This window comes from Physella acuta, unplaced genomic scaffold (genome assembly GCF_028476545.2).
Source record: "Physella acuta isolate Inbredline_101_S28 unplaced genomic scaffold, ASM2847654v3 ptg000416l, whole genome shotgun sequence".
In the NCBI taxonomy this organism is placed as follows: Eukaryota; Metazoa; Mollusca; class Gastropoda; family Physidae; genus Physella; species Physella acuta.
Genome location: NW_026731935.1, coordinates 210,853 through 228,611, shown reverse-complemented (window position 1 = coordinate 228,611; position 17,759 = coordinate 210,853). Strand labels below are relative to the sequence as shown.

The window sequence follows — 17,759 nt, the reverse complement described above, 5'->3', positions numbered from 1 at the left end:
GTGGGCCTGTAGGAACATTAGAAGGAACTGTCTGATGTGGGCCTGTAGGAACATTAGAAGGAACTGTCTGATGTGGGCCTGTAGGAACATTAGAAGGAACTGTCTGATGTGGGCCTGTAGGAACATTAGAAGGAACTGTCTGATGTGGGCCTGTAGGAACATTAGAAGGAACTGTCTGATGTGGGCCTGTAGGAACATTAGAAGGAACTGTCTGATGTGGGCCTGTAGGAACATTAGAAGGAACTGTCTGATGTGGGCCTGTAGGAACATTAGAAGGAACTGTCTGAAGTGGGCCTGTAGGAACATTAGAAGGAACTGTCTGATGTGGGCCTGTAGGAACATTAGAAGGAACTGTCTGATGTGGGCCTGTAGGAACATTAGAAGGAACTGTCTGATGTGGGCCTGTAGGAACATTAGAAGGAACTGTCTGATGTGGGCCTGTAGGAACATTAGAAGGAACTGTCTGATGTTGGCCTGTAGGAACATTAGAAGGAACTGTCTGATGTGGGCCTGTAGGAACATTAGAAGGAACTGTCTGATGTGGGCCTGTAGGAACATTAGAAGGAACTGTCTGATGTGGGCCTGTAGGAACATTAGAAGGAACTGTCTGATGTGGGCCTGTAGGAACATTAGAAGGAACTGTCTGATGTGGGCCTGTAGGAACATTAGAAGGAACTGTCTGGTGTGGGCCTGTAGGAACATTGGAACTGTCTGAAGTGGGCCTGTAGGAACATTAGAAGGAACTGTCTGATGTGGGCCTGTAGGAACATTAGAAGGAACTGTCTGATGTGGGCCTGTAGGAACATTAGAAGGAACTGTCTGATGTGGGCCTGTAGGAACATTAGAAGGAACTGTCTGAAGTGGGCCTGTAGGAACATTAGAAGGAACTGTCTGATGTGGGCCTGTAGGAACATTAGAAGGAACTGTCTGGTGTGGGCCTGTAGGAACATTGGAACTGTCTGATGTGGGCCTGTAGGAACATTAGAAGGAACTGTCTGGTGTGGGCCTGTAGGAACATTAGAAGGAACTGTCTGATGTGGGCCTGTAGGAACATTAGAAGGAACTGTCTGATGTGGGCCTGTAGGAACATTAGAAGGAACTGTCTGATGTGGGCCTGTAGGAACATTAGAAGGAACTGTCTGATGTGGGCCTGTAGGAACATTAGAAGGAACTGTCTGAAGTGGGCCTGTAGGAACATTGGAACTGTCTGATGTGGGCCTGTAGGAACATTAGAAGGAACTGTCTGGTGTGGGCCTGTAGGAACATTGGAACTGTCTGATGTGGGCCTGTAGGAACATTAGAAGGAACTGTCTGAAGTGGGCCTGTAGGAACATTAGAAGGAACTGTCTGGTGTGGGCGTGTAGGAACATTAGAAGGAACTGTCTGATGTGGGCCTGTAGGAACATTAGAAGGAACTGTCTGAAGTGGGCCTGTAGGAACATTAGAAGGAACTGTCTGGTGTGGGCCTGTAGGAACATTAGAAGGAACTGTCTGATGTGGGCCTGTAGGAACATTAGAAGGAACTGTCTGATGTGGGCCTGTAGGAACATTAGAAGGAACTGTCTGATGTGGGCCTGTAGGAACATTAGAAGGAACTGTCTGATGTGGGCCTGTAGGAACATTAGAAGGAACTGTCTGATGTGGGCCTGTAGGAACATTAGAAGGAACTGTCTGATGTGGGCCTGTAGGAACATTAGAAGGAACTGTCTGACGTGGGCCTGTAGGAACATTAGAAGGAACTGTCTGATGTGGGCCTGTAGGAACATTAGAAGGAACTGTCTGATGTGGGCCTGTAGGAACATTAGAAGGAACTGTCTGGTGTGGGCCTGTATGAACATTGGAAGGAACTGTCTGATGTGGGCCTGTAGGAACATTAGAAGGAACTGTCTGATGTGGGCCTGTAGGAACATTAGAAGGAACTGTCTGATGTGGGCCTGTAGGAACATTAGAAGGAACTGTCTGGTGTGGGCCTGTATGAACATTGGAAGGAACTGTCTGATGTGGGCCTGTAGGAACATTAGAAGGAACTGTCTGATGTGGGCCTGTAGGAACATTAGAAGGAACTGTCTGATGTGGGCCTGTATGAACATTGGAACTGTCTGGTGTGGGCCTGTAGGAACATTAGAAGGAACTGTCTGGTGTGGGCGTGTAGGAACATTAGAAGGAACTGTCTGATGTGGGCCTGTAGGAACATTAGAAGGAACTGTCTGACGTGGGCCTGTAGGAACATTAGAAGGAACTGTCTGATGTGGGCCTGTAGGAACATTAGAAGGAACTGTCTGGTGTGGGCCTGTAGGAACATTGGAACTGTCTGAAGTGGGCCTGTAGGAACATTAGAAGGAACTGTCTGATGTGGGCCTGTAGGAACATTAGAAGGAACTGTCTGATGTGGGCCTGTAGGAACATTAGAAGGAACTGTCTGATGTGGGCCTGTAGGAACATTAGAAGGAACTGTCTGGTGTGGGCCTGTAGGAACATTGGAACTGTCTGAAGTGGGCCTGTAGGAACATTAGAAGGAACTGTCTGATGTGGGCCTGTAGGAACATTAGAAGGAACTGTCTGATGTGGGCCTGTAGGAACATTAGAAGGAACTGTCTGATGTGGGCCTGTAGGAACATTAGAAGGAACTGTCTGATGTGGGCCTGTAGGAACATTAGAAGGAACTGTCTGATGTGGGCCTGTAGGAACATTAGAAGGAACTGTCTGATGTGGGCCTGTAGGAACATTAGAAGGAACTGTCTGATGTGGGCCTGTAGGAACATTAGAAGGAACTGTCTGATGTGGGCCTGTAGGAACATTAGAAGGAACTGTCTGATGTGGGCCTGTAGGAACATTAGAAGGAACTGTCTGAAGTGGGCCTGTAGGAACATTAGAAGGAACTGTCTGATGTGGGCCTGTAGGAACATTAGAAGGAACTGTCTGATGTGGGCCTGTAGGAACATTAGAAGGAACTGTCTGATGTGGGCCTGTAGGAACATTAGAAGGAACTGTCTGATGTGGGCCTGTAGGAACATTAGAAGGAACTGTCTGATGTTGGCCTGTAGGAACATTAGAAGGAACTGTCTGATGTGGGCCTGTAGGAACATTAGAAGGAACTGTCTGATGTGGGCCTGTAGGAACATTAGAAGGAACTGTCTGATGTGGGCCTGTAGGAACATTAGAAGGAACTGTCTGATGTGGGCCTGTAGGAACATTAGAAGGAACTGTCTGATGTGGGCCTGTAGGAACATTAGAAGGAACTGTCTGGTGTGGGCCTGTAGGAACATTGGAACTGTCTGAAGTGGGCCTGTAGGAACATTAGAAGGAACTGTCTGATGTGGGCCTGTAGGAACATTAGAAGGAACTGTCTGATGTGGGCCTGTAGGAACATTAGAAGGAACTGTCTGATGTGGGCCTGTAGGAACATTAGAAGGAACTGTCTGAAGTGGGCCTGTAGGAACATTAGAAGGAACTGTCTGATGTGGGCCTGTAGGAACATTAGAAGGAACTGTCTGGTGTGGGCCTGTAGGAACATTGGAACTGTCTGATGTGGGCCTGTAGGAACATTAGAAGGAACTGTCTGGTGTGGGCCTGTAGGAACATTAGAAGGAACTGTCTGATGTGGGCCTGTAGGAACATTAGAAGGAACTGTCTGATGTGGGCCTGTAGGAACATTAGAAGGAACTGTCTGATGTGGGCCTGTAGGAACATTAGAAGGAACTGTCTGATGTGGGCCTGTAGGAACATTAGAAGGAACTGTCTGAAGTGGGCCTGTAGGAACATTAGAAGGAACTGTCTGATGTGGGCCTGTAGGAACATTGGAACTGTCTGATGTGGGCCTGTAGGAACATTAGAAGGAACTGTCTGGTGTGGGCCTGTAGGAACATTGGAACTGTCTGATGTGGGCCTGTAGGAACATTAGAAGGAACTGTCTGAAGTGGGCCTGTAGGAACATTAGAAGGAACTGTCTGGTGTGGGCGTGTAGGAACATTAGAAGGAACTGTCTGATGTGGGCCTGTAGGAACATTAGAAGGAACTGTCTGAAGTGGGCCTGTAGGAACATTAGAAGGAACTGTCTGGTGTGGGCCTGTAGGAACATTAGAAGGAACTGTCTGATGTGGGCCTGTAGGAACATTAGAAGGAACTGTCTGATGTGGGCCTGTAGGAACATTAGAAGGAACTGTCTGATGTGGGCCTGTAGGAACATTAGAAGGAACTGTCTGATGTGGGCCTGTAGGAACATTAGAAGGAACTGTCTGATGTGGGCCTGTAGGAACATTAGAAGGAACTGTCTGATGTGGGCCTGTAGGAACATTAGAAGGAACTGTCTGACGTGGGCCTGTAGGAACATTAGAAGGAACTGTCTGATGTGGGCCTGTAGGAACATTAGAAGGAACTGTCTGACGTGGGCCTGTAGGAACATTAGAAGGAACTGTCTGATGTGGGCCTGTAGGAACATTAGAAGGAACTGTCTGATGTGGGCCTGTAGGAACATTAGAAGGAACTGTCTGACGTGGGCCTGTAGGAACATTAGAAGGAACTGTCTGATGTGGGCCTGTAGGAACATTAGAAGGAACTGTCTGACGTGGGCCTGTAGGAACATTAGAAGGAACTGTCTGATGTGGGCCTGTAGGAACATTAGAAGGAACTGTCTGGTGTGGGCCTGTAGGAACATTAGAAGGAACTGTCTGGTGGCACCGGTGTCGTATTCTGGTTCCGTGTCTAGAAACCATTTGAAGAGCAACGTATCCCGTGGACATCTCTCTCAAGTTTTACATCAACTGGTTAGCTGATTGGATAACACTAAGTGTGACAAATGGGAGATTAAGGGCCTGCACTAAGTGTGACAAATGGGAGATTAAGGGCCTAAACTAAGTGTGACAAATGGGAGATTAAGGGCCTAAACTAAGTGTGACAAATGGGAGATCAAGGGCCTAAACTAAGTGTGACAAATGTGAGATCAAGGGCCTGCACTAAGTGTGACAAATGGGAGATTAAGGGCCTAAACTAAGTGTGACAAATGGGAGATCAAAGGCCTAAAATAAGTGTGACAAATGGGAGATTAAGGGCCTAAACTAAGTGTGACAAATGGGAGATTAAGGGCCTGCACTAAGTGTGACAAATGGGAGATTAAGGGCCTAAACTAAGTGTGACAAATGTGAGATCAAGGGCCTGCACTAAGTGTGACAAATGGGAGATTAAGGGCCTGCACTAAGTGTGACAAATGGGAGATTAAGGGCCTGCACTAAGTGTGACAAATGGGAGATTAAGGGCCTAAACTAAGTGTGACAAATGGGAGATTAAGGGCCTGCACTAAGTGTGACAAATGGGAGATTAAGGGCCTAAACTAAGTGTGACAAATGGGAGATTAAGGGCCTGCACTAAGTGTGACAAATGGGAGATTAAGGGCCTAAACTAAGTGTGACAAATGGGAGATTAAGGGCCTAAACTAAGTGTAAAGGGCTAATTGGAAGGTGCTAATGTCCTGCTCTTGAAGGGCTAATTGACAATCTGGTCCTTTGTGGTTGTAGTCGCTTCATTGCTCCTTGTCACATACACATAGTCTAAAGTAAAATTGTGTTTTCGACAGCCTATGATTCTAGGACATTTATTACTCTCTGCAATGCTTTGATTGAAAATAAGAATTTTTTTTTTGTAAGCATGATTACAAACGAAGTTATTTATCAAATATTTATTGTGCATACATTTTTCCACGATTGTATATAAATAACATGTTATACGTAAAAAATATTGAAATAATATGTTTTAAAAAAATAAATATTTGTCTTTACCTGGAACAAGATAAACAGTCGAACTGAAAGTGTGTCACAACCTCGCTCTGTTTGGTACATTTAAAATAATGGTCTCTGCTTTACCCTTTTGCCGCGGTCACTGAAATAGGTGAACTCTACTTCACCTGCCACCATCGTGTTTGAATGTGTACTTTCCTTTGTACTTTGTACTCTACATCAACAGCTGTACAATTCAAGCTCTCCTGGAGGTATAGCTTGTCTTAGTGACCCGGTTAATCGTACAGTAAGCAGATACGTTGTAACCATGTTAAGTGATTAGAATATTGTTCTGAGTACAACCATTTTCAGCTAGATCTAATATATAAAGTTCAATGCTGTATTTGGCAGATGGACGGAGGGGCGGACGGACATGTGGTAACAAAGGAATGTAGCAAAAAAACTCGACTTGATCGCTATAATGTAATAAATCTAAAGGGCTCATTATCTTAATTAATTATTTAAAAAGTTAACGTCGTAGGTTTTATAAAACAAATTTCATTTTCCAAACTTAAAGTGTTAATTGACGGCACGTGGATTAAAAAAATAAAGTAAATGTATCAACCTTCGCAAAAATTATAATTCTGTCTGAAAATTACATTCTTTAGCCGTTTAGCAATAATTACTTCCCTTGATAAATTACAAAAACAATCAATTCCCTTTAAAAACATTACATCGCGGGAAATAATTCCTTTTGTTATTTTGTTTTGGTTTTGTTGGGAAAAAATAATTACATAATTAGCATGGATTGATAAAAGTGTAATGTGGTATGTAAAACAGGGATATTTTAAATGCTGCTTTTTTATTTTATACACTGAACGTACTGTTTACTAAATATTATGTGTAATCAATAACTGTTTGGATTCACTCTTAAATATCCACTACGTTTATTTGTATCTTTCCGTTTGCGGGTAAGCTTGGGGTATTATATAGTCGTTCACTAAATTGAATCAGGCGCGACCGCCGGCCCCCTGGCAGGGTTCGATTTGATGCTCTGGGCTATCCTGTGAGCGCTATGGTGCATAATTTCGTTTTTGAAAGGTGCGATAAGCTGTGGGTAAAAAGGAAAAAATGTGAACCCCCCCCCCTCAAAGACGACCCAGGCTACGCTTCTGCATGAGATATAAACACTAATTTTACTAAATGACAATTTAATTACGTATTTACATATAACAACTGAAGTAATCAATGAGAAATCAATATGTAATAAATGTACAATTTTTCGTTATCAGTATATACAAATCGTGTATCAACTAACAGTCCCGAGTGTCTGCTGTAAAAAAACAAACTTGAACTTGATAAAATGAACGATCACAGTGGTGTCTTCAAACAACACTTTAGGTTTGTTCGTTTGTTTCCCCAATAGCAACATCGTCTGCTCGCAGCTCGTGTAGCAGCAGACCGGAGTCTTCTGCTGTCTGCTGGTCTGGTTTGGTCGTTTGGCTGGTCTTCTGACCCAGTCTGGGTATGGAGTTGTTGGACGACTTGAGTCCAGCTAGAGACAACAGAATAAATGTGTAACTCTTCAATATTATTCTACTAGAGGTTAGCACTGCTGTGCCAACAGATGTTGGAAGTGATGGTTATAGAGTTCCTACCTAGGTCCGGTCTTGTTTCCTTGATTTCTTTTTTCAACTGCTTAAACTTCCCAACAGTTTGATTAAACCCATTCCAAAGTTTATCGAATTCACTGTTGCGTTTCCCTGAAAGAAAAGAAAATGATTTAGGCATATCGATATAGAGAAACACTCTAGGTGGGGATTTATGCTTTAATGTAAATAGAATCCGTGAGTTACCCACTAAGCTAAAAGTATTTAACAAAAGTTATATTCAAGCGATATTACTACAGGTGTTCTAATTAGTTGTACTCAACTGATTACAATTAACGTGTTTAAAAATCGTTACATTAAAGTGATTTAAATAAAAGTGTTTTAAATTGGGAATTTTAAGCAGGTAACTATAAAATGTTTCAAATAATTATATACAATTACCCTGGCTGCCATTGTGTTTAAGTTTCTCAAAAATATCCGTTTCTTTTTTCTCCCAGTTGTAAATACGGTCTTGCAAGCTTTCCATGGCTAGTTCTAAATCTCGATCTGTTGTCAAAACATGGATAAATAAATAACTTAAAGAACAACTTCGTACTAACAACTTTTATTTAGTACTTTGAAGAAATTTGGCTTGAAACTGTATAATAAATTGTACATATATAGTTACGGTGCCCCACGGACATACTAAGTTTGATTATACCCATCATTTTGTTGGAGAGAGATCTGTGTGGTTATCTTTCCTTGCCATCTTTTGTTGGAACTATGTGCTCATTTTGTTAAAAATAGGAAATGAGCTTATTTCCTCTACGGGTTGTCGAGGAAATATGCTTATGTCATCACTTGTACTATAGGAAATCATCACGTTGCTTGTTTCCTAACCGTAAGCCGAAATAAGCCTTTTGTTGTAGTAGAGAGATATGCTGCTATAATTACCTGCAGTTGTTCCCCATTTAGATTGTAGACCAGCGTAAAGATTACTTATGTCCATTGACTCCCGGGTTAACTGTATCAGGATGACACCGATGTTGTCTGGAAAAGATTGAACATTTAGCGCTTTGTAAAAATTGACATTTTAAATAATGAGTGGTGATCTGCAAACAGAACTCGCTTTCAATGGTAAACAGCTTTGTATAAAAAAAGTTTTGAATAAAACACAGTAAAAGTTTGTTAGATCACATGCCACACAGTAAAAGTTTGTTAGATCACATATCACACAGTAAAAGTTTGTTAGATCACATGCCACAGTAAAAGTTTGTTAGATCACATATCACACAGTAAAAGTTTGTTAGATCACATATCACACAGTAAAAGTTTGTTAGATCACATGCCACAGTAAAAGTTTGTTAGATCACATATCACACAGTAAAAGTTTGTTAGATCACATGCCACAGTAAAAGTTTGTTAGATCACATATCACACAGTAAAAGTTTGTTAGATCACATGCCACAGTAAAAGTTTGTTAGATCACATGCCACAGTAAAAGTTTGTTAGATCACATATCACACAGTAAAAGTTTGTTAGATCACATGCCACAGTAAAAGTTTGTTAGATCACATGCCACAGTAAAAGTTTGTTAGATCACATGCCACAGTAAAAGTTTGTTAGATCACATATCACACAGTAAAAGTTTGTTAGATCACATATCACACAGTAAAAGTTTGTTAGATCACATGCCACAGTAAAAGTTTGTTAGATCACATGCCACAGTAAAAGTTTGTTAGATCACATGCCACAGTAAAAGTTTGTTAGATCACATGCCACAGTAAAAGTTTGTTAGATCACATATCACACAGTAAAAGTTTGTTAGATCACATGCCACAGTAAAAGTTTGTTAGATCACATATCACACAGTAAAAGTTTGTTAGATCACATATCACACAGTAAAAGTTTGTTAGATCACATGCCACAGTAAAAGTTTGTTAGATCACATATCACACAGTAAAAGTTTGTTAGATCACATGCCACAGTAAAAGTTTGTTAGATCACATGCCACAGTAAAAGTTTGTTAGATCACATATCACACAGTAAAAGTTTGTTAGATCACATGCCACAGTAAAAGTTTGTTAGATCACATGCCACAGTAAAAGTTTGTTAGATCACATGCCACAGTAAAAGTTTGTTAGATCACATATCACACAGTAAAAGTTTGTTAGATCACATATCACACAGTAAAAGTTTGTTAGATCACATGCCACAGTAAAAGTTTGTTAGATCACATGCCACAGTAAAAGTTTGTTAGATCACATGCCACAGTAAAAGTTTGTTAGATCACATGCCACAGTAAAAGTTTGTTAGATCACATATCACACAGTAAAAGTTTGTTAGATCACATGCCACAGTAAAAGTTTGTTAGATCACATATCACACAGTAAAAGTTTGTTAGATCACATATCACACAGTAAAAGTTTGTTAGATCACATGCCACAGTAAAAGTTTGTTAGATCACATATCACACAGTAAAAGTTTGTTAGATCACATGCCACAGTAAAAGTTTGTTAGATCACATGCCACAGTAAAAGTTTGTTAGATCACATATCACACAGTAAAAGTTTGTTAGATCACATATCACACAGTAAAAGTTTGTTAGATCACATGCCACAGTAAAAGTTTGTTAGATCACATATCACACAGTAAAAGTTTGTTAGATCACATGCCACAGTAAAAGTTTGTTAGATCACATATCACACAGTAAAAGTTTGTTAGATCACATGCCACAGTAAAAGTTTGTTAGATCACATATCACACAGTAAAAGTTTGTTAGATCACATGCCACAGTAAAAGTTTGTTAGATCACATATCACACAGTAAAAGTTTGTTAGATCACATGCCACAGTTAAGTATTTGTGCTTACCATCAGACAGATCATTCTCTTCAGTCGGTTCAGATCGGGTTTTCTGATGCTTTAAAGTCGTAGAACCGTTATACCTTTCTATTTCTGGTGAAACTGTAGATAGTCAAAGATATTCAATTTAAAATAAACCTGTTGTTGCAGCGTCAAGTATAAAATACGTGCTTGTTCTTCTCTAACGGAAATCATGTCAGACACAAATATGAAGTGTAAATACAAGTTGAACGTAAAGGGCAACTTTCGACTGTTAGCTTCCTCAAGGATTGAAGTCAAGTCGGATATTGTCTCAACGTATTCAAAAAAATTCTATCACAGATAAACGATAACTATTAATCCAAATATTGTACAGGAAACAATATTAGTGAATGAGGCAGAGACTATCCGTCAAGATCCTCAGCAACTTACTTGTGAGAGAGAGGTCGTGCTTTACATCAGATCTGTTTACGTGGCTGGTCGGTTGTTTGGGCTCCATAGCCAGTGGTTCTGGAGATGAAATTTTAAAACTTATCATTTGATGTCTAGACCATTAACGTTCAGCGTTTGTCATTATTCTCACAAAAATATTCCTGGGGTGGGGTGGGGGGGGGAGATGCCTGAAAGAAATGTGTTATGACAACCATAATTTCCCATTAAAATAATAAGAAAAATTAACCGAACACACTGTAACAAGACTTCCTAATTGGTGACCTACCATAGCGCCAACTGTGACGATGTTCTTGTGTCTGGTCAACCTGCTGGTCGTCTTCTTGCCTACTTTTGGTCAGTTGACGTTTCAGTCTGTCGTTTTCTACATTTAGATTTCGCACTTCTAACTTTAATGCTAGTATTTCTCGATGACGATTTTCCGCTTCGTGTTGTAAATCCTCAATTTGTTTATTACCGTCATCTTTTTCTTGTTGCAAACGGTTTATTTGTTCACGATAATCGATTATCTGTTGACGACTGTCATCCACTTCACGTTTTAAGCCATCCCTTTCAGTTTGTAAGGCATTTAGCAAATCTGTGATAAACAATGTCATTCAGCAAATCTATGATAAGTAATGTTATTTTTTAGTTGGATTACTAAAATCAAGAGGGAAGGGGTGGGGGTGGGACAGACATGATACAATTTAAGATGATATATATATATATATATATATATATATATATATATATATATATATATATATATATATATATATATATATATGTGTGTGTGTGTGTGTGTGTAATTCAGTAGTGAGTTATAGCGTTGGGTGTCATCTTACCCACCCCTGGACGCTATATAGTACAAAGTGCATGATGCAACAGAATTCTGGTCTTCTATAAATGTCCCCGGTTACGTCATCTTAATTTTAAATCTTTACGTTTGATCAACACAGTATGAAATTACAATCCATTTATGATCTCATATATACACCCCTGATAATAACCTGATGCTACACCCCTGGTAATTTTACCTTGATTTATTTCATTATCTTGAACTCCATGGTTGGCATGCTGACCTTCAATAAAAGGTTGTTCTTCTGGATGGTTGGCTGCGCCATTTGCATTCTCTCCTGCTGATACATAAAATTTTCTAAAATTTCTTTTAAAATGTCTCGAAAGACGTTGCGTCGCATCTAACGAATCACAAAATCGAATGCATGAAAATATAAAGTCGTATTTTTACCATTGTTCGCTCGGCCAAATCTTTGTTGTATTTTAGTTTTAGTCACATTCCAATATTTTCGAAGCCCAGGATGGATGCATGTAATTCCAACAATCAAAAGGATTATCAGAGTGACGATGACTATCAACAATGTGCCATCTGTAAACAATTAATATTTCATTTAAATATTCAAATTAAATCAATTATTTTCTCACTAAGACTTGGCGAAATAAGAATTTAATGTTGAGATCAAACGTAAAGGCTTACATATTTTATTTTAAAATGTTCATTCAGTTAATAAATATGTATGTTTAATATCATAAACTAGTAGGTTGTAGGTAGGTGTAATCATCTGCTATCGATATTATAGTTAAAATGACTCACGGTTGTTGCTAGGACACTCGATGGATGCATCAAATCTTGCGCACCCTGTGTTCTCACGGAGGGAACCTGTAAAATAGACAGCTATCAGCTGACTTCACTGGCAGTGTTGTCGTGTCGTTGTTTAGTCTAATCACGTTTCGAGTTTTAAATTGCAGTTAAAAACATATTGCCGAGAAAATCGCAGTTCTATGAAATTTTTAGACCCCAAAAATTACAATATAAATCTCATGTTAACATCGGTCCTCTAGTTATTTAAATCCCATGTTAACCTCGGCTATCTAGTTATTTAAAGCTCATGTAAAGAAAACAACCCAAGTATTGAAATGGATGATCAGGGGTTTAGGAAGCAACATTGAGTTGATAAAGGAAATTAAACGTCACTTACCATCAGTGGTAGTCACCACGTTCATTGTGTGATTGTTTTGTTCAGCATTAGAGGGCCATTCTAGACTTTTGTTAGCTCGACAATCTGCAGAAATCGAATATATTAAAATGTTTCTATTCATTAAGCGATGTAATAATTAAAATATAATTTAGTTTAAATTTTACAAGAACACATCAAGTGCTTATTCGCTTATTCATTATGGCGACGTTTTGATAAATTGCCCCCTCCACCCCCCCACCCCCCCCCCCCCCCCCCCACACACACACCCTTACTGCTATGCCAAAAAGAAACTTATTTTTCAGAATTAAGTTATGGCTGGCTGATGTGTTAAACAAGTTCATAGAGAGACGACAAGCCCATGGACTTACTGGAACCGTGAGTACACAGACGGCACGGGGAGAAGTGGGTCAAGCACGCTACAACCCCGCACTGCTCAGCTCTCATGTGGAACACCGGATTTGTTCCGTTCTCCAGCAAGTTCCGGCACCCGTCCAGCAGAACATCTTCAGGGCTCGCAGCTGCCTTGGTGGCAGAACTCAGAGCCGCTGCAGCATCGCCCATAGGGCAGACACAAGACAGGCCGGTCACCTGGACATTTGATTTTGGTCAGGTCAGTCATCTAACGACGGTCCTGCTGAGACATAACATGACATTTGATTTTAGTCAGGTCAGCTAACGACGGTCCTGCTGATTTAGTCAGGTCAGCTAATGACGGCCCTGCTGATTTAGTCAGGTCAGCTAATGACGGCCCTGCTGATTTAGTCAGGTCAGCTAACGACGGTCCTGCTGATTTAGTCAGGTCAGCTAATGACGGCCCTGCTGATTTAGTCAGGTCAGCTAATGACGGTCCTGCTGATTTAGTCAGGTCAGCTAATGACGGCCCTGCTGATTTAGTCAGGTCAGCTAACGACGGTCCTGCTGAGACACAACATGACATTTGATTTTAGTCAGGTCAGCTAACGACGGTCCTGCTGATTTAGTCAGGTCAGCTAACGACGGTCCTGCTGAGACACAACATGACTTTTGATTTTAGTCAGGTCAGCTAACGACGGTCCTGCTGATTTAGTCAGGTCATCTAATGACGGTCCTGCTGATTTAGTCAGGTCAGCTAATGATGGTCCTGCTGATTTAGTCAGGTCATCTAATGACGGTCCTGCTGATTTAGTCAGGTCAGCTAACGACGGTCAGGCTAAAACACGTCATATTTATTAACAAAAACCTTCTCTTAGAATTTCAAAAATTTTGAATTAACGATTTAAATCAGTGTTCATCACATCAGTGTTCATCACATCAGTGTTCAATACATTTTTAAAAATAAGGGGTCTTCCATCAATGACCTAACACCCCATCAATGACCCCCCCCCTCCACATCCATCTCCATTACATTCACCTCTCCACCCGCCACCCCCTCCCCAATGTTAGTTTTGAAATTTGCCTCATGAATTGCTCTCTAAAATACAGGCTGAGATGGACAACGTCAGGTATGTTCATACATTTTTGTAACAACCAGTCTCTAGAAACCCCGTACATCAGACGTTAACAAACTCACCTGATAATGTGAGGGACGTACATCAGACGTTAACAAACTCACCTGATAATGTGAGAGACGTACATCAGACGTTAACAAACTCACCTGATAATGTGAGGGACGTACATCAGATGTTAACAAACTCACCTGATAATGTGAGAGACGTACATCAGACGTTAACAAACTCACCTGATAATGTGAGGGACGTACATCAGACGTTAACAAACTCACCTGATAATGTGAGAGACGTACATCAGACGTTAACAAACTCACCTGATAATGTGAGGGACGTACATCAGACGTTAACAAACTCACCTGATAATGTGAGGGACGTACATCAGACGTTAACAAACTCACCTGATAATGTGAGAGACGTACATCAGACGTTAACAAACTCACCTGATAATGTGAGGGACGTACATCAGACGTTAACAAACTCACCTGATAATGTGAGAGACGTACATCAGACGTTAACAAACTCACCTGATAATGTGAGGGACGTACATCAGATGTTAACAAACTCACCTGATAATGTGAGAGACGTACATCAGACGTTAACAAACTCACCTGATAATGTGAGGGACGTACATCAGACGTTAACAAACTCACCTGATAATGTGAGAGACGTACATCAGACGTTAACAAACTCACCTGATAATGTGAGGGACGTACATCAGACGTTAACAAACTCACCTGATAATGTGAGGGACGTACATCAGACGTTAACAAACTCACCTGATAATGTGAGGGACGTACATCAGACGTTAACAAACTCACCTGATAATGTTAGGGACGTACATCAGACGTTAACAAACTCACCTGATAATGTGAGGGACATACATCAGACGTTAACAAACTCACCTGATAATGTGAGAGACGTACATCAGACGTTAACAAACTCACCTGATAATGTGAGGGACATACATCAGACGTTAACAAACTCACCTGATAATGTGAAGGACGTACATCAGACGTTAAAAAACTCACCTGATAATGTGAGGGACGTACATCAGACGTTAACAAACTCGCCTGATAATGTGAGGGACGTACATCAGACGTTAATAAACTCGCCTGATAATGTGTGGGACGTACATCAGACGTTAACAAACTCACCTGATAATGTGAGGGACGTACATCAGACGTTAACAAACTCACCTGATAATGTGAAGGACGTACATCAGTCGTTAACAAACTCACCTGATAATGTGAGGGACGTACATCAGACGTTAACAAACTCACCTGATAATGTGAGGAACGTACATCAGACGTTAACAAACTCACCTGATAATGTGAAGGACGTACATTTCTCTGTGCATAACATCAGGAAGGCGTAGACCCAAATATAAAACATGTTTCTCTCATGTCGATACTCACTGAAGATTACAACAAGTTAGATAAACTATGCTCGCGGATTGTGTATTTTACTTTTTACACAGCAAAAATATTATTATTTGTATCGTTTCTACGATTCGTGTCGACCTTTAATCCCATAAAAATTTACAGTTTAAGATTTTACAGTAAATCGAATGTGTACAATCTTACATCATCAATAACGGGTAACATCGTTTATGTCTTTGAATTTTACTAAAAATAGAACTTTTTAAAGATCGGGAAATTCCGTTATAATATATGATTAAATACTAATATTTCGCCCGTTAAGGTAAAAATACAAACGATGTTAGGCTAATTTTTTTTAATATGTTCTGATACCACAGGCATCATTGTATTTAGAACAGTTGTTTGTATAGAACTTTGCGCCCGGCTGACATTTACACAAAATAACTTTTTTCATCCAAGACGTGATGACGTCATAGGAAAACTAAACTAGAACGACCGATACAAAGGTTTACACATTGTTTAGAGTTATATATAACGGTAACTCTTTTTAATTAAGAAATATTTCAATATTTGTATGTTTTTCGGTGTTCTACTTCTAGTTTTTGGGCCTACACGTTTTTAAATATACGCTTTAAATGTTATTAACACTTTATTAAAGGATCATTAAATGTGTGACAGAAAACCTCATTATAGATTATAATTAATAAAGAGTAAACAAAATATCTTTTTTATGGACAGAATGGACACATACTGAATAGTCTCTAAAGGTTCTTGACATTTTTTAAATCGGGTGCGATGTTATTAAATTAAACGTGGTTATTACAACAACTAGATATTTTTTTTTTGTTTAACTTTACTAAATACTGGATGTATTTGATGTTTTATTTATTTTAGGTAACTTAACAAAAATTTAAAAAAAAATGTCCTGCCATTATGACGGCCAAATGTCAACAATAACGATCGAACCTATCTCGTCCAACTCGTGTGTGTCCATTGGAATGTAAAGTTGACAAACTGAAGTTTCTAATGGAAGTGAATAAAAGACATGTAATTATCTTGCCTATTTGTATTGATTGAAACCAAGTAGAACAAAAAGGTAAGTAATAATAATATTTTCTTACCACTTGTTAAAAACGAACTTTTTGAAATTTACACTGTACAGGTAGTTCTGTATCTGTTAAGAACGTAAACACTCTCTACTTAAAACGTTTTTTGAAGGCTTATGTAAGAATCTTATTTTATCCCTAACTATACACGTCATGTCGTGAAAGGCTTAAGTAGGACATTTTTATCAGGTCATATTGGGAAATCCCGTTGATTATTTTTATTCAACTTTGAGAAAAAAAAATACTATCGAGAAATATGTAGTCTATTAATATGCACATAATTAAGGTGTGGTCCATAAATAAATAAAAATATTTAAAAACTTGTATATAAACAAGTTTTCATATAGATCTATGTATTAACAAGAAGAAAATGAAATGATTATCTTTAAACATAATACTGCAACACTTTTTACATACCTATAAAAATATATATCGCTAATTGTGTTGGCTCATCTTTTAATATAATAAAATACATATAATCCCCTAATACTGCTCAAAGTGAAGAGTACTAATATTTATTTGCAACTAAATAGGTGTAGCTTTTTAAACATTTTATGAGGAACTCTCGTCTACATTTAGAGTTAGACAAGTAATGGTATATTTTTATGTTTAAACATTTTATTTTATTCTTTTCAGTTCATATATAAAAGATTTACATTTTTAACTTTTTTTTTCTTAAAAGCTTTTATTTAGTTTACAAAGTATGTTTGTTTGTTTGTGGGATGTGGCAAATTGTGTAACTCAATTTTATCCCATTTCTAATGCAACGATTTCGTTCTAATTTTCCAGATACCTTCCTCTATGATGACGATTCAAGAATTAAATCTGATTAAAAATTAGCTTCGGTTGTTAAACTCTATTCCAAAGATTACTAAATTAATAAAAAATGATCAAAAGGGAGACATCACATAAATTCTAGCAATCGCTCGCTTGGTCTACGACTTTCAACTTACTCGCGTAAATTTGGTCTCGAAATTAACTAGTCGTACTACTGCGTTTGATAAAATACAAAAGTGACGTCAATCCCAAATGATTTGTTTATGTTATGACGTATGCTAGAATTTATACTTTAGGGTTACTGAGTTCTCAGCTTATGTCAACACACACTTACCCCGCGACAGAAAAATCAAGTGTTGCATTGAAGACTTATAGCTAATTGTAACCCATAATCCCAGAGGAGCTAAAAGCGTGTCTCACAATATTATAAATGTATACATGTTCA

General features: G+C 39.3%; 2 protein-coding genes and 1 long non-coding RNA gene across 3 annotated transcripts; all 3 read right to left on the bottom strand.

Moving 5' to 3' along the window:
* Nucleotides 1-6,916: 6,916 nt before the first annotated feature.
* On the bottom strand, nt 6,917-11,938 carry LOC131942643 (uncharacterized). The gene is made up of 9 exons (XM_059302541.1): nt 11,818-11,938; nt 11,606-11,704; nt 10,858-11,166; nt 10,572-10,649; nt 10,170-10,262; nt 8,252-8,347; nt 7,760-7,864; nt 7,367-7,471; nt 6,917-7,263 (listed from the first exon to the last, which is right to left on the bottom strand). The coding sequence occupies exons 4-9, from the start codon at nt 10,636-10,638 to the stop codon at nt 7,106-7,108; spliced, it is 624 nt and encodes a 207-aa protein (XP_059158524.1). The 5' UTR covers nt 10,639-10,649; nt 10,858-11,166; nt 11,606-11,704; nt 11,818-11,938; the 3' UTR covers nt 6,917-7,105.
* A 186-nt stretch (nt 11,939-12,124) lies between these two features.
* Nucleotides 12,125-13,126, bottom strand: LOC131942628 (uncharacterized). The gene is made up of 3 exons (XM_059302511.1): nt 12,934-13,126; nt 12,566-12,649; nt 12,125-12,246 (listed from the first exon to the last, which is right to left on the bottom strand). Exons 1-3 carry the CDS (start codon nt 13,124-13,126, stop codon nt 12,167-12,169), a joined length of 357 nt encoding a protein of 118 aa, XP_059158494.1. The 3' UTR covers nt 12,125-12,166.
* A 471-nt stretch (nt 13,127-13,597) lies between these two features.
* Nucleotides 13,598-16,700, bottom strand: LOC131942624 (uncharacterized). Its single transcript, XR_009386792.1, has 3 exons — nt 16,553-16,700; nt 15,375-15,466; nt 13,598-13,622 (listed from the first exon to the last, which is right to left on the bottom strand). It is a non-coding gene; the product is annotated as an uncharacterized LOC131942624 (long non-coding RNA).
* Between the last annotated feature and the right edge of the window lie 1,059 nt (nt 16,701-17,759).

Coding starts and splice junctions, on each gene's coding strand:
- LOC131942643 (XM_059302541.1), bottom strand. CDS start 10,638: ATGGAGCCCAAACAACCGACCAGCCACGTAAACAGATCTGATGTAAAG. Junction 8,348..10,169: donor AGAGAATGATCTGTCTGATG/GTAAGCACAAAT, acceptor AATCTTTTCCAG/ACAACATCGGTGTCATCCTG. Junction 7,472..7,759: donor TAAACACAATGGCAGCCAGG/GTAATTGTATAT, acceptor CTTTTCTTTCAG/GGAAACGCAACAGTGAATTC.
- LOC131942628 (XM_059302511.1), bottom strand. CDS start 13,126: ATGGGCGATGCTGCAGCGGCTCTGAGTTCTGCCACCAAGGCAGCTGCG. Junction 12,650..12,933: donor TCTGTGTACTCACGGTTCCA/GTAAGTCCATGG, acceptor CGATTTCTGCAG/ATTGTCGAGCTAACAAAAGT. Junction 12,247..12,565: donor CGTGGTGACTACCACTGATG/GTAAGTGACGTT, acceptor TCTATTTTACAG/GTTCCCTCCGTGAGAACACA.